Genomic DNA, 16,361 nt, shown 5'->3' with positions numbered 1-16,361 from the left:
TGTCTGTGATGATTTTGGTGGGCATTCTCCGGAGGGCCGTGGCTTGGAGGGCCCCGGCCTGCTTTCGGGGTCCTGCTGTGTGGCAGTGCCACCCTCCTTGGCCTGTGGAGCTGGAGCTGCTGATGTTGCAGGAAGAGGCGATTTGGATAGGCCGGACACTCTCAGAGTCACCTGGGTAGATGGCCAGGAATGTGCACCTGCTGATCTTCCTCCCTATGGGTGCCCGAGGGCCTGAGGCTGACTCCTTAAGGAGAAGGAGTAGCTGGAGTGAGATCGAGCTGCGCTGCACCCATCTTGCGTACACACTGTTTGGAGGCCAACTATAGTCTCGGTGATGGAGTTCAGCCCAGGTAGCAGTGCAGGAGTGACATTCTGGACCAAGGCCTCCATGGCGGCCGCCATCTTACCAGTGTTCGCATGCCAGGGTATCAACTCAGCCTGAAGGCAGATGGACTCCTCTATCATGCCTTGCAACCTGAGAAGTGCAGCGGACATCCTTTCCTGATGTTCCCAAGCTTGCCTTTACAGCTCCAGCAACTGAGACATGACAAGTTCAGAGGCTTGTCATCTGACTCAGACTCAGCAAATTTCTGGCTGCCAGTAGTCGTTTGAGTGCTAGAGACCTGGGAAGTCCCTGCTACCGCCTGCTGTGGATCAAACAGTGTGATGTGTTCACCAGATTATGTTCCTAAGCTAGGTCCCACTGAGGTGTGTGGCTCTGGGCTGGTAGACTGTGCGGGTGAGCGCTGTGGTGGGACTTCAAGGTGCCTTCAGATTCCTCTCCAGAGGTGTCTTTGGGGCTTGACTGGGGGCCCTGGTCATGGAGTCGCTTGGCTATTCCCCAGGTGTGCCTGCTAAAGCAAGGGGAAATAATTAGTGCCTGGCAGTGGCCTGTGAAACAGGACACATCACTCACAGCATGGTTGTCTGATGGATGTTGTACTGCTGGATCCTCACTTGGTCGAGAACCACTGACCTCACCGTCCGCACAGGGCCAGTCCAGATCCTCGCCGGCCAGCTGGATGGCTCTGTTTTCAAAGTCCGTGAGGACCTTGATTTTGGGCATTCCTCCACCGGTCTGCGACCTCTCCCTCTTTTTATGTGCCAGCTTGTCCTGCATGAATAGAGATGAAGAGAGTGTATGCAGGATGTCTGCCTGGCCAGATGATAAGTATGCCTGGCTTGTGTGGGTGGTGCTTTGTCCCTTAGATGGAATGAGGACAATGATGGTGAGTGTGAGAGTGAATGGTGATGTCCCTTGAACCGGCAGTAAGGTCCCTGTTGATGTGTGATGGGTTTGTGAGTGTGTGGGTTGAGAGTGATAAGAAGAGTGACTTACCCTGGCAGAACAGAGGAGATCATTCATCCTCTTGCGGCACTGGGTGGCTGTCCTCTTTTGAAGGGTGTTGGCGCTGACCACTGCTGCCACTGCCTCCCAAGCCGGGTTAGTGCTGTTGCTGTCAATCCTGCAGCCAGAGTGGGGGTACAGGACATCCCGGTGGGCCTCCACGGCATCCAAAAGGGGCTCAGGGACGGGTTGCTGAACCTGGGGGCTGCAGTCTTCTTCAGTTTCAGGGCCATGTCTTCCACACAGCAGTGATGGCCTGGAAGCACTGAGATGTGTGCTTGTAGCTGGACTTTAAACATGGCGCCTGGTGTGATGCAGCTGCGGGGTGATGCAGGGCGCGTGAATGAGAACCCGTCTGCCATAGAAACAGCGTGTTTCCCTGAAGTGCATAAATAATGTGGCAGGTTTGGGACGATACAGCATAAAACAACGTCGCTTTACCTGCCCGCTGCCACATTTCGTGCAAATCTGGGATGATTCTGCCCTCTGTCTCTTCATCTAAGTCGTTAATATAGATTGTAAATAGCTGAGGACCCAGCACTGACCCTTGTGGCACTTGACTATTCACTGCCTGCCAACTTGAAAAAGCCCAGCTTATGCCTACTCTCTGTTTTCTATCCGTTAACCAATCCTCTATTCATGTTAACATATTACCCCCAACTCCATGAGCCTATATCTTACCTATTAAACTTTTGTGTGGCACTTTATCGAATGTCTTTTGAAAATCCAGTTGTATTGCATCTATTGGTTCCTCCTTATCCACCCTACTAGTTACATCCTCAAACAACTCTAACAAATTTGTCAAACAGGATTTCCCTTTAGTGAAACCATGTTGACTTGTTCTAATCATACTATCCTTTTCTAAGTGCATTGTTAAGACTTATTTAATAAAAGGTTCCAACATTTTCCCAACAGCTGATGTTAGGATAACTGGCCTGTAGTTCCCTATTTTCTCTCTCCCTCCTTTCTTGAAAAGCTGTGTAACATTGGGCAACTTCCAATCTAACAGACCATTCCCGAATCTAAGGAATTTTGGAATATCATCGCCCGCATGCCCATTATCTCTGCAGCTATCCCATTCAGAACCTAGGGTGTAGGCCATTGCACCCTGGGGATTTGTCGGATTTTAGTCCCTTAAGTTTCTTCAATACTTTATCTCTGCTGATATTAATTTTTGTAATTTCTCTTTAGCCCCTAGGTTATCGTCTATTTCTGGTATGGAACTTGTGTCTTCTACTGCGAAGATAGACACAAAATATTTGTTCAATACTTCCACCATTTCCTTGTTCCCCATGATAATTTCTCCTGTCTCTGCTTCTAAGTGACCAACGTTTACTTTAGCGACTCTCTTCCTTTTTGTAAAAGCTCTTGAAATCTGTTTTTATATTTCTAGCTAGTTTTACTCTCATATCCTATTTTTTCCCCTTTTATCAACATTTTGGTGGCCCTTTGCTGCTTTCTAAAACACTTTGAGTTCTCAGACTTGCTACTGTTTTTGTAACATTCTAAGCCTCTTCTTTTAACCTAATGCCATCGTTAAGTTCCTGAGTGAGCCACGGATGGTTCCACTTGCTGAGTTTTTGTTCTTCAATGGAATGTATTTTTGTTGAACATTCTGAATTGTTTCTTTAAATGTTTCCCACTGCTCATTCACTGTCATACCTTTTAGCCCATTTACCAATCAACCTTTGTCAGTGCTCCCTTCATCCCTATGAAATTGTTTTGTTTTAAGTTTAAGATTTTTGTTTTGCGAGTGGAATATGTCACTTTCAATTTAACATGGAATTGAATGGTATAACAGTCACCATTTCCCAGTGGATCTTTTACCACAACATTACTAATTAACTCTGCTTCATTACACAATCTTGACCTAAGATAGCTTTACCCATAGTTGGTTTCACTACGTACTGTCCCAAGAAACTGTCATGAAAACATTCTATAAACTCATCTTCTAGACCATTCTTGCCAATTTGATTATCCCAGTCTACATGAAAATTAAAGTCCCCCATGTCCTTTCCATTGTTTTAATCAGAGACTTCTTTTGCTGTGGCTTGAAACTAAGCACGTCCCTGGAATCTCTGATTATCCAATCAGAGAGTTCTGGTCAAATCGCCAATCAGGGCACAAAAAGGTGAAACAATTAGTGCAGTGAAAAGCTGCCCAATGCTAACGTTTTTTGCGAACTAAAAACTTACGCCAAAGCCAGGCTAAGGATAAGTGGAGATGAAAATCGCCCTGAAAACTGCACAATTATCACAATCGTTAGGTCTGGTCTACAGAACAAGCCATACTGCGCTTTGAGAATTTAGACCGAAGTCTATTACATTGTTCATAAAAGTACTTATTGTGAACAGTGAAGTAGATTAATTTGAGGTTAAATGTGAATAGCGCTTTTGATAGAACCTTCTGATTGATCTTAGACATTAATGCTTCTCTTTAAGTGTCGGCCATCAACTTTTACTTAATCTGTCACTAAATTGTAATTGTCCACCTATAAAAATATGACAGCTTGATAACACCACTATAAATAATTAATGCCTACTTAATAAAAAGCTATAGCAATTTGATAATAATTAACTTGCAGTATTTGGGAAAGCTGTGAATACCAACGCTGACCAACTCATAAAACTTTGATTGATTCTGAAATTTGGAATGCAGCAATAATTTGAAATAAATACGAGTTATATAACGCCTCAAAATTTGAGAGTGTCCAAAGGTAAACCCTTCGCTCTGAGTGCCTGTGATGATCATTGATATTATTATAATGCAAATGGGAAAGTAATTAGAATGAAGCTGCTCCCACCTCTTTGTCAGCAAGGTTTGAGTATCCTTGAAGTAATCTATACAACTATCTACACGGTGGATGGATTTACTGGGTATGGCAGTGACCCTGTCCAATGTCTGGAAAGCCATTGGCAATCCGGGTGACAGCCATTTCTGGGAGCGCCGACAGGATTAAATGTCAGTTAGGCAGACCGCTATCTGCCGCTGGGGTTTCCGGGGCCTTACAGGTGAGGAGCCTGCCTCCATGAGCTGCTGACCAATTAGAGGGCCTGCAGATCTTCGTTCCCGGCAGTGGGTACTGCTCTTGTAGGCCCAGAGTAAAGATAGGTGGGGTGGGCTTGCCAGGGCCTGCCTGGCTGGACGAGGAGCTGCGTAGTTTGTATGGCGGGTGGAATAGGGGCTTTCAGTGGGGGGGCAGCCCTTGCTGCTCATGGGGTCTTGCATGGAGTATAGGCTGCCTGATCAGCAGATACCCCCAAACCTGCCAGGAGGCTGCCACACTATTTCTATGGTCTCCTGTCCACATGGTTCGGGACACCTCCCCACCATGGTAGAATATTGGTGACCACACAATGTTAATTGTTCACTTAAGACCTTCAATTGGCTCAGAGGCGGGAGGGCCAACCTCAGCTTTCCCCGGTCTTGAATTAATTGGGGTGAGTCAGAAAGGCAATGGGCTCTCACCCTCTCACCTTCCTGCCTGATAAAATGGCCCCCAATGCCTGCTAGCCCACACCCGATGGTGAGGTATATTTCCAAATATTCAAGCAGTAACACAAGTGAGATTTATCTACAGTTCAAGATGAAGAAAGTACATCTACCCTTGCTAAGTTAAATATTGTTACAGGGATCACATGTCACAAGGAATGGGTGGTGAAATGGGTTACTGTGCTGGTCTTAAAACTCAGGGGCTTAGCTTCAGGTGCAGCATGTACTGCTGACTTGGAAGCTGCCTGTCACTCTGCTCTGGTTTCACACAGTCACAAATCCAGTTGCCAGTCGGCATATTGGCATGGGTGGGGCAGCCAGAAAAAAAGAGCTGCCTGCAACCTGAGACTTCTCTTGCAATTGCACTCAGAACCCATGATGGCCCAATATGGGGTCAGAGTGAAAGCAGTTTGACTTTATTGCATTGCTTCACTGAGACCTGGGAGTCGCTCGATACCAAGGCCTTCATTTTAACGCAGGTGGAGAGCCTCTTCATCTTTGCGAAAATGACACAGGAGACCCAAATCCAAAAGTCCTGCCTTCCAACCCAGCCCCCACCATTTTTGCAGGGGGGCGGTGGGGGGAGGGGGGGGAGAGAAGGGGGGCCTGTGGTGGACGGCGAAAGGTCAAACTTTGGACATCCGTGGTTCACTGAGACAGCTGCATGTTAAAGTGCAGCTGCCTTCAGTTTGATTTGATTTTCACAAAGAAGGAGTGTGAAATATGGTTTTTGCACATTACACCTGATAGGAGAAGGTCTAAACTTACCAGAGTTCTTTGCAGAGGTAGGATACCCTTTTTGAGAGCTAAGGTACCCTTTTGGATACTGTTCCATGACGCCTTTGGGAGACATCAGGTGCCCTTTGGAAGAGGTAACATGCCCTCTGGAAGAGTCAAGTGCCTTTTGAGATTGTAGACATGAATGTGCGTAAAAAATGGCTAAACTCATTGGAAATCTCAAGCTGATTGGAACCATCAAGCTGTCAGGGCATTTAAATCTCCTGCCCTTTAAATATTTGGAAAAAAACTGCAGGGTTGAAAAAAATCAGTGCTTATTATTCTACTCTGCCTGTTGATATAAGCCTGAGGGCTACCATTACAGGATTCATGCTGCATGACTGATTTCACAACCTATCATTATCGCAGGGGTTCCTGTCAGTTCACAGTTTGATTGAAAGCTCCAAGTGCTCATATACTCTTTGAAGTGGGACTATGAATACAAATGCTTGTTCTTACAAGGGATTCAAAGGAGTTAAATGTAAGAATGGGTTTTTATCAATAAGAGTGCTTTTTAAATAGTGAATTCATCAATATATACTAAAGAACTTTATTTAAACTCAGCATGTTCCTGATGTCTGCCCATGGTGAATACTGGGTGAATTGGCATGGGGGATCTAACGAAAAAGGCATGGATTGGCATGAGTTGGCACTATGCTGGCGTAGGGGCTATAAAGGGATATGCAGGTAGGTGGAGGGGCATAGGTTAGCACTGGATAGCATGAGAGGCCATGGAGTGGTTGGGGGTCCTGAGATGGCATATGTCGGCATGGGTGGGGCATGGAGAGTGTATGTGGAGGGGGGTGAGGGGGTGTGAGGGCTGAGTGCTGGAGGGCTGTTTTTTGTTTCATTCTTTTCTTTCACAGCTGGGACAAGATGTCATTTGCACCAAGGCAGGCCTTGGGCTCAGCCCACTTCCACATCTGGCAGCCTCTGTGTCTGCCTACGAACTCTTTCCAGGGGCGACGGACGCAACTCCCATAAAGCTCAGCCCCCACCCCGGGAAAAAAAAAATCCGAACTTGAGGGGGACTTTTCAAGGAGTTGGACTCGTGGAGCCAGGCGTTCTCCCGACACTGCATGCCTGACCCGAGAGCAAAAATTCAGGCCCAAATGTGTAAAAATTGGACATTCCTCAGCGCTGACATTTCTCATCTCGATGAATTGAAAATTTATAATCTTTATTCAGTTCATTGAAGTATCACAAAATAATAATTATTTTAAGTGTCCTTTGTTCAAGAAGCTGTCTCGCCAAGATTGAATCACACCATAGAGAAGGAGGCAATCTGGCTCCTTTTCTTTTATTCACTCACGGGATGTGGGCTTCGCTGGCTGGGCCAGCATTTATTGCCCATCCCTAGTTGTCCTTGAGAAGGTGAGCTGCCTTCTTGAACCGCTGCAGTCCATGTGGTGTAGGTACACCCACTGTGCTGTTAGGAAGGGAATTCCAGGATTTTGACCCAGCGACAATGAAGGAACGGCGATATATTTCCAAGTAAGGATGGTGAGTGACTTGGAGGGGAACTTCCAGGCGGTGGTGTTCCCATCTATCTGCTGCCCTTGTCCTTCAAGCTGGTAGTGGTCGTGGGTTTGGAAGGTGCTGTCGAAGGAGTCTTGGTGAATTCCTGCAGTGCATCTTGTAGATGGTACACACTGCTGCTATGTGCGTCGGTGGTGGAGGGAGTTAATGTTTGTGGATGTGGTGCCAATCAAGCGGGCTGCTTTGTTCTGGATGGAGTCAACCTTCTTGAGTGTTGTGGGAGCTGCTTTCATCCAGGCAAGTGAGTAGCATTCCATCACACTTCAGTGATGATAATGCCATTGAACATCAAGGGGCGATGGTTGGATTCTCCCTTCTTGGAGATGGTCCTTGAGCCTTTGAAAGAGCTATCCAATTAGTCCGATGTTTCTGCTCTTTCTCCACAGCCCAGCAACAGCTTCAGTAATGCGCTGGAACGAAAGGAACTGGAATTGTTCTCAGAGCAGAGACGGTTAAAGGGAAATTGAATAGAGATGTCCAAGATTATGCAGAGTTTGATGAAGTAGATGGGGAGAAAGTGGCAGGAGGATTAGTAACCAGAGAACACAGATTTAAGAAAATTAGCAAAAGAGCCAGAGGAAGATGAGGAGGAAATGCTTTATGCAGTAAGTTATTATGTGGAATGCATGGTCTGAAAGGATGGTGGAAGACGGTTCAATACTAACTTTGAGTAGGAAATTGGATAAATCCTCGAGAGAGAGGAAATTGCAGGGCTATCGAGAAAAAGCAGGGCGGTGGGACCAACTGAATTGGTCTTTTGAAAAGTCGGCAGAGACATGGTGGACTGAATGGCCTCATAAGAAGAAATCAAGGCAAACGACCAAAAAGGAGCATCTTAAACGAGAAAAGGGGTAGAGAGGCGAAGAGGTTTAGGAAAGAAATTCTAGAGCTTCTGACCTAGGAAGATGAAGGCATGGACTCCAGTGGTGGAACAATTAAATTCGGGGGTGCTCATGAGTCCAGAATTAGAGAAGTGCAGATATCATGGACAGTTGTATATCTGGAGGAGATTACATAGATAGAGTGGAGCAAGAGGAATTTGTAAACAGGGATGAGAATTTTTAAATGGAGGCATTGCTTAACCGGGAACAAATGTAAGGCAGTGACCAAGGGTGTGAACAAGACTTGGGGCAGAATTTGACGCCTTGCGGACGGGCACATGCCTGACCCGATTGGGCGTAAAATAGCGTGAGAAGACCTCGGGTGAGTGTCCTGACATCATCCCGCGCTTGCGCGATATTTCGCTTAGCGGGCGCATGCAAAAGTCGGAAGCGTGCCCGCCGACAATTAAGACGCCAACTAAGCCCATTAACGGTGTAATTGTCTCGGACCTTTCCATGGCCCCTCCAACCTTATGGTTGGCGGACAGGCGAATCGGCATTTGCATTTTTCAAGAAACCTCATCCAAGGGCGGGATGAGGTTTCCATTATTAAATAAAATAAAAATAGACATCTGTGGACAGCATTTTTATCATCTATATGTTCAGGTGCCTAAGTGTGATGCTTCGACATTTCTTTCCTGATTTTCAAAACTTTATTTCATGGTTTTCAGATATGCAGCTCCCTGAGGAAGCTCTCTGCCTTCAGGGAGATTTCTCTCAGCGCTCGCCCGCGCCCTTGTTGACATCATCGCCTGTCCTCCTCCCAACCCCACCCGGCCATTAATTGGCCTGCCAGGGGCCGATTGCAGTCGGTGGTCCATTTCCCAGCCGATCCTGAGTCTGTCAATCGCGCCCGCCCGCTGAGCTGAGAATTCAGGCCCTGGTGTGCATTAGGACATGACAAACAGAGCTTTGGATGACATCAGGTTTATGGACATACGAACATACGAATTAGGAGCAGGAGTAGGCCACTCGGCCTCTCAAGCCTGCTTTGCCATTCAATAAGTTCATGGCTAATCTGATTGTAACCTCGACTCCACCTTCCTGCCTTCCCCCAATAACCTTTCACCCCCTTGTTAATCAAGAATCTATATAGCTCTGTCTTAAAAATGGCCCAGCACTGCCTTTTGAGGAAGAGAGTTCCAAAGGCTCACAACCCTCTGGGAGAAAAAATTTCTCTTCATCTCTGTATTAAATGAGCAGCCTCTTATTTTTAAACAGCGACCCTGAGTTCTAGATTCTCCCACAAGAGGAAACATCCACTCTGTCAAGACACCTCAGGATCTTAAAGGTTTCAATTAAGTCGCCTTTTACTTTTCAATGGAGGGAGAATGTGGGAGGCCAGCAAGCAGTGCATTAGAATAATAAAGTCTAAAGGTAGCCAAGTCATGGGTGAGGCTTTCAGCAGCAGATGAGCTGAGGCTGGTACAGAGTTGGGCGACGTTACAAACATGAGCCTCGTTTCATATAAGAACAAAGAAAAGTACAGCACAGGAACAGGCCCTTCAAGCCTGCGCCGATCATATTGCCCGTCAACTAAAACATTTTGCACTTCCGGGGTCCGTATCCCTCTATTCCCATCCTATTCATGTATTTGTCAAGCTGCCTCTTAAACACCACTATCGTACCTGCTTCCACAAACCTCCTCTGGCAGCGAATTCCAGACACTCACTACCCTCTGCGTAAAAGTCTTGCCCCGCACATCACCTTTATAGTTTTCTCCTCTCACATTAAATCTATGTCCCCTAGTAATTGACTCTTCCACCCTGAGAAAAAGCTTCTGACTATCTACTCTGTCCATGCCACTCATAATTTTGGAAACTTCTATCAAGTCGCCCCTCAATCTCCGTCGCTCTAGTGAGAACAATCCGAGTTTCTCCAACCTCTCCTCATAGCTAATAACCTCCAGACCAGGCAGCATCCTGGTAAACCTCCTCTGCACCCTCTCCAATGCCTCCATATCCTTCTGGTAATGTGGCGACCAGAATTGAATGCAATATTCCAAGTGTGGCCTAACCAAGGTTCTATACAGCTGCAGCATGACTTCCCAGCTCTTATACTCAATACCCCTGCCAATGAAGGCAAGCATGCCTTATGCCTTCCTGACTACCTTATCCACCTGCGTTGCCACTTTCAGTGACCTGTGGACCTGTACACCCAGATCCCTCTGCCCGTCAATGCACTTAAGGGTTCTGCCATTTACTGTATAATTCCTGCCTGTATTAGACCTTCCAAAATGCATCACCTCGCATTTGTCCAGATTAAACTCCATCTGCCATTTCTCTGCCCAAGTCTCCAACCGATCTATATCCCGTTCTATCCTTTGACAATCCTCTTCACTATCTGCAACTCCTCCAAGCTTAGTGTCGTCTGCAAACTTACTAATTAGCCCAGTTACATTTTCCTCCAAATCATTTATGTATACCACAAACAGCAAAGGTCCCAGCACTGATCCCTGCGGAACTCCACTAGTCACAGCTCTCCATTCAGATAATATGTGTCAAAAAGTTCAAACAGAAACTTGAGCAAGCAATTTAGACTGACACACCGGAGCTGTAGTGAGGGAGGCCCACATTGTCTGATGTTCTATCTTTCAGATGAGGCATTAAGTCTGTTTGTTCTGACAGACTTAAAAGATCCTGTGGCTGTATCTGAAAAGGCGCAGGGCACTATCCCAGTGCCTTGGTCAACATTATTCCTTCAACCAATGCCATCAAAACAGCTCATTCATCCGATTTTTGTCTGTGGGATCTTAACGTTGCCAATTTGGCTGACATACTTGCCTACACAACAGATTTAAAGCACATTGAGGCATTCTAAGAATATGCAAAGGTGCTACATAAGCATTCTTCTTTTCTCAATGTGTTAATGGGTTTGCTACAATTGCCATACACAGGAAATTATCCTTCTTCAAGTAAACAGAGGCTGCAACTGAACGCCTACACTTCAACTTTTTGATCACTGAAAGCAAAACAAAACCGAGTGCCTAGGGTGCACTGAGAGGGCACTTGCTGTTTAAAAAAAAACACACTAATTATTCATCAAAATGTCACGCTGTTATAAAACAAAGCTTCACTTTTTTAACAATCACTTATTGCACTTATGTGAAACCTTGAAATGATTTGTTTATAGTGCGTCCCGACAGTAATTTCACACTTTGTGCTGTATTTTTCTGGCATGATTTCTAGATGAAAGGTCAAAGAAATGCTTACAAATTTCTGGTTTGTCATCAGGAGTGTCATTTCCATGGTTTCAACATTCAGCCTCTCCAGATTTCCATCCGAGGTGCGATACAGCAGTTCATTATCTGCGCATAAACAGAAAGAAAATGAAGTGATTGGGCAGAGCCAGGTAGATTCTGCTCTTTCTGTTTAAGGAAGGAAACATAATTGGGATGAAATTGGACATGGGCAGGTTTAGAAAGCAGTTGATTTTGCATCCAAAGCTAGCTTTAAGTTCCATGCAATAGAAAAGCTTACATTTATATAGTGTCTTTCATGATCTCAGAACCTCCCTAAACAGTTTACAAACAATTTAGTACTTTTGAAGTGCACTGTTGTAACACAGCCAATTTAGGCACAGCAAGCTCCCATAAATAGCTACGCGTTCATGAACACATAAGATGTTTTTAGTGATGTTGGTTGAGGGATAAATATTGGTCAGGGGAGAATTGTCCGGGGAGAATTCTCCCACTCATAGGGCAGAATTTAATCTTGGCAATGGGGAGTGTTGGTTGGAGAGCCAGCGGGAGTCCCTCATCACTTCTGTTAGGGAAGGCCCACGACAACACAAAAAATAGGAGCAGAAGTAGACCATTTGGCCCATCGAGCCTGCTCTGCCATTCAATGCGATCATGGCTGATCTTGGGTTTCAATTCCACTTCCTTACCCACTCCCCAAATCCCTTGATTCCCCAAGAGACCAAAAATCTGTCTATCCCAGCCATAAATGGATTCAACGATGGAACATCCACAATACTGTGGGGTAGAGAATTCCAAAGATTCACACACTGTGAGTGAATTAATTTCTCCTCATCTCAGTCCTAAATGATTGGCCCCTTATCCTGAGACTGCGTCCCCATGTTTTAGATTCCCTGACCAGCAGAAACAATCTCTCAGTGTCCACCCTATCAAGCCCCTTCAGAATCTTGTAGGTTTCAATGACATCACCTCTCATTCTACTAAATTCCAGAGAATATAGACCCAATTTACTCAGCCTCTTATCATAGGTCAACCCCTTCATCCTAATTTAGTGAACCTTTGCTTTACACTCCAATGCAAACGTGTACTTAAATGTGGAGACCAAACTGCATACAGTACTCTAGCTGCAGTCTCATCAAAACCCTGAACAATTGTAGCAGAGCGGCTTGCAATAAAGGCCAACATGCCATTTAATTTCCTAACTGCTTGAAATACTTGCACGCTAACTTTCTAGATTCCTTGTACGAGCGTACCGAAGTCCCTTTGAACATCAGCACTTACAAGTTGAGGTATGATGTTATACAGTGGAGTTTAATGGTTGTACACAATGGCAATGCATTGGAGCTATGGAAAGCTGTGACTGGATTTGCTTTTACCTGCACTCACATTAAGAATTTTGACAATTATGTTTTAAAGCAAGATTGGAAAAACAAATGAAAGCCCCCGCCAAGAAGCCATTTTCGAAACCATTGGAGAAAAGCATTCTGAACTGAGACTTGAATGGTTTCTAACTGGGGTTGTTGGGCATTTTCCTATGCCTTGCTTTGAACAAATGTTAAAGCTGAAGTAATTCTTTCCTATCTTGAACTACTGCATGCTAACATTGCAAAGCACTTAACATGCTCAGAGGAAATTCTTCTGTCTGCTATTTTAGTAGAAGCAATAGCCTATTTATGCAGTATAATTTATACAGTATAATAGCAATACATGCTATGCTGTCTGACTTTTACTAAGCAATGGAGCTCTCTGAAGATGCTACATGAATACAAGATTAAAGTACAAGGATTAGTAGTCTGATGACTGCAAATCACCCCTCCTAGCAAGTGACAATTTAATGACAAGGTCTTTAAAAGCATCAGATGATAAAAAAAATCCATGAGTTAAATGAAGTCTTATAATGAACAAATCAGAAACGCTGATCCTCATTTATTACAAATAAAATCACTGGAATTAAAACTCAGTTGAATTTCCAGACACGTGATGTAATCTTATTTTATGCAACAGAAGAAAACTCAAGGTCAAGGAAAAGCCAGTCAGCCCACTGAAGCTTGATGCTTTAAACTTCCAACTCCCCCAGGCCAGCATCCAACTGCCTTTTGGACCACCCGAAAAGTCTGGTCCTCTACTATCCTGCATGCTAGACCAATCCAAGAGTTCATCACCCTCTGTATGAAAAAGTTCCTTCCATTTCCTGTTATGAATTTACCCTTTGCCAACCCAGATTTAGCAATTCTAATGATATAATATCTTGGTTTCACTTTTTGGACTGCACTCCTTATTTGAGAATGGAATCTGGGTTCTTAAAAAATATTCCTATTTGAGAAGCCCCACCCCTGCCACTACAGGCAATATTTGTTATAGCTAATCTGTCTCTCTCCCTGGTCAGGCCTGTATAGACATTCCTTGCTAGTTATCATGCACTTAGCTAAAAGCGTACAGTAGTGCAGTGATTAATAACCCAGTTAACAGTCAGCTCCTGGCTACTTCAGAGTGGGTACTGTCATGAAGCTATTAATTTATATAATATTTTGGAAAATATTTTTCTTTTAAAATAGAGGTTTAGTCTGTGGGTGTGTCTTAATTGGATTAAAGCCAGCTAGTCTGGGTGCTTTGATATGTACTAGTTTTGAGATGTAAACAGAGAGGTAGAGTGCTTTTGCATTTTTTGAATAGAGCATTCAAGAAGTGGGGTGAAAACTAGTATCTATCTAGCAGATACCAAGCAATATGTTTATATTAATAATAAAATTAGTACTATAAAAGGGGTTTTATTGTTAGAAGAGGCTGGTGATACAATAAGAATTTATACTCAATGGGCGGTGGTGGTATAACTTCAGCAGTTTTCAGGCAATGTGAGATCAAAAGACAGCTGTAAGCCTCCAACTGTCACCACAGGAACCAAAGTGAAAAGAACCTCATTTTGAATTTGTACGGTGAAAATGCTTTGCCTGGTGTCTGGTTAAGTGTATGGGTTGCTGTTGCCTTAATGGAGATTAGTTTGGGAATTTGTTAAAGGTGATGATAGTAGTAATTTGTAGCCATGTGTGTATATATTTTAACCTGTGTAAATTAATAAAATATTTCACTTAGTTTAATGTAAAACCTCAAGAACTGGTGGTCCGATTCCTGAATTTAGTGTCGCACCTCAAACATTACACTTAAAATTATAGGTTATGACTGTTGTTTAAAGTTTCCCTCTGGGGTTTTTTAATAACTCTGCTTTACCAACTGCATCGGTCATAACAGTACATAAATGGGCAATTTTAAATTCCCACCTAACTGGTTTCAGGCAGACAGGTGGGATCGAAATTGCTCACCATATGCTTTTCACCACAAGGACCATAGCAGCAGCTGCCTTCACAAATACTTTAGCTCATCTGCTCACGAAACACTTTTCACCTTCAGATTCGCTGCAGTGCCCCCCACCCCACCGCCCCATCCTCCACCCTCCTCAGTTTTCAGTTCATCCAAAAAACTGTTCCTTGTATCCCAGCCTAAGTCAGGATCTTCAGGAGAGGAGGGACAAAAAAACCCTGGAAAATAAAATCTGCATCCTACAGCTATTTGTGCCGTTTACCCATCAACTGTGTGTTTGCTGACCTACATTGGCTCGTAGCCCCCTATGCCTCCAATTTAAAACTCACATCCTTCTGTTTCAATCCCTTCTTGATCTTATCCTCCCAATCTCTATAACTTCCTGCAGTCCTATGGCCTCCCCACAAACTGTCAATTGTCCTACTGTGGCTGACACCTGTGTGATTTTTTTTTTCTGCCCCATCCTCAGCTAGAGTTGACTTGCCAACCAATCAGCACCTTTCTCTCTTGTAGTATAAACTGCTGTGATTGTTTGAAATTTGGCATTCCTACATTTGTCCTGATGAGGCCAAGATGAAAAGCTTCGGTAACATGTCTCTCTTTTCAGCAATATTTAAATAAGACTCAGGAACTTAAATACCCTGGATCTTATTTCTGGCAAAGTGAACCACAGCAATACTCCCTTGACCAAAATTGGCCCGGAGTTAAAGTTAGGCTTATGGTGCCAGAGGTTCAGGATTAAGTTGTTGTAGTAATTATAGTTTTGGGGAAGGTAGGGTTGTAGTTTTAAGAATAATCCTGTGTTGTAAAATCACATGATCTGCGTAAGCCAAAGAAGGCAAGTTGAATTTTGGCCTGTATTGCTAGGGGGTTGGAGTTTAAAAATAGGGAAGCCTTGTTACAACTGTACAGGGTATTAGTGAGGCCGCACCTGGAGTACTGTGTACAGTTTTGGTCCCTGTATTTAAGAAAGGATATACTGGCATTGGAGGCCATTCAAAAGAGATTCACTAGGCTGATTCCTGAGATGGAGGGGTTGGCTTATTAAGAACAGCTAAACAGGTTCATAGGAGTTTAGAAGAATGAGGGGTGATCTTACTGAAACTTACAAGATTCTGAGGGGGCTTGACAGGATAGATGTTGAGAAGATTTTTCCACTAGTGGGGGAATCTCGAACTAGGGGACATAATTACAGAACAAGGGGACACTCATTTAAAACTGAGATACGAAGGAATTTCTTCTCTCAGAGGGTAGTGAATGTTTGGAATTCTCTACCTCAGAGAGTTGTGGAGACTAGATCACTGAAAGTATTTAAAGAGGGGGTAGAAAGATTTTTGAAATATTGGGGAGTTGAGGGCTATGAGGAGCTGGCACAAAAGAGAAGTTGAGGCCTGGGGCAGATCAGCCATGATCTTACTGAATGGTGGGACAGGCTCGAGGGGCCAAATGGCCTACTCTTGCTCCTATTTCTCATGTTCTTATGTGTTTACAGCACGGGGAATCTCTACAGAGCAGTTCTTCTTGAGTCATGGAGTTTGATGCACGTGTGTAGTTGTTGCTGCTGTCTTGTAAATAAAGTTAAATGTTTCCACTAAGAAAAGCTGACTATAGATCAACTCTACAACAAACTGGCGATGAGGATAAATCAGGTTCGGTGATGTACCTCACCCAGCGATTGTGAATACCTAAGTTGATTAAAAATAAAAGAAGATACACTCATCCAAAATGCCACAGTTTGGCAGAATCGATCCCTTTGATTTCTCAATATATAGAACGTCTTGCGTTCTTTTTTCAAGCAAACAAAATCAGA

General features: G+C 44.3%; 1 protein-coding gene across 1 annotated transcript in view; it reads right to left on the bottom strand.

The window, feature by feature from the left end:
- dpp6a (dipeptidyl-peptidase 6a) overlaps window positions 1-16,361 on the bottom strand; it is an 848,482-nt gene that overhangs the window by 427,647 nt on the left and 404,474 nt on the right. The window contains exon 4 of the mRNA XM_078537068.1: window positions 11,250-11,344. Coding sequence (XP_078393194.1) covers window positions 11,250-11,344 — 95 coding nt within the window. The remainder of the gene's footprint in view (window positions 1-11,249; window positions 11,345-16,361) is intronic.

Source organism: Cetorhinus maximus, chromosome 3 (genome assembly GCF_964194155.1).
Source record: "Cetorhinus maximus chromosome 3, sCetMax3.hap1.1, whole genome shotgun sequence".
Lineage (NCBI taxonomy): Eukaryota > Metazoa > Chordata > Chondrichthyes > Lamniformes > Cetorhinidae > Cetorhinus > Cetorhinus maximus.
The sequence above is the reverse complement of the archived record's forward strand: the minus strand, read 5'-3'. Positions and strand labels throughout refer to the sequence as shown.